The 306-nt window shown below is 44.4% G+C and overlaps 1 protein-coding gene across 1 annotated transcript in view; it reads left to right on the top strand.

The window, feature by feature from the left end:
• Nucleotides 1–306, top strand: part of LOC119586473 (serine protease inhibitor 42Dd-like) — a 9,161-nt gene that overhangs the window by 4,792 nt on the left and 4,063 nt on the right. Inside the window, exon 2 of the mRNA XM_037935210.1 lies at nt 161–296. Coding sequence (XP_037791138.1) covers nt 161–296 — 136 coding nt within the window. The remainder of the gene's footprint in view (nt 1–160; nt 297–306) is intronic.

Below are 306 nucleotides of genomic sequence, written 5' to 3'. Positions count from 1 at the left end.
GTCTTATAACACACTAAATCTTATAACACACTAATTATGATGCTAATCTACCATACGACACACAACACTAACCTTTATACACTTATCACCCAATATATTGTACCAGCTGAATGTCACAATCACCAACTTCACCCATCATCCCAATACCTTTTTCCCCCAGACACGAGGCGCAGGACAGCAAGCCTAACTACACTCTCAACGCTGCTAACAAGCTGTTCGTGCAAGAATACTACCCAATTTTCGAGTGTGTCCGCCACGTGCTCGCCAACAAGCTGCAGACTGTCAATTTTCGAAGGGTGGGTGACG

This window comes from Penaeus monodon, chromosome 21 (assembly GCF_015228065.2).
Source record: "Penaeus monodon isolate SGIC_2016 chromosome 21, NSTDA_Pmon_1, whole genome shotgun sequence".
Classification (NCBI taxonomy): domain Eukaryota; kingdom Metazoa; phylum Arthropoda; class Malacostraca; order Decapoda; family Penaeidae; genus Penaeus; species Penaeus monodon.
This window is presented reverse-complemented; position numbering and strand designations above follow the sequence as displayed.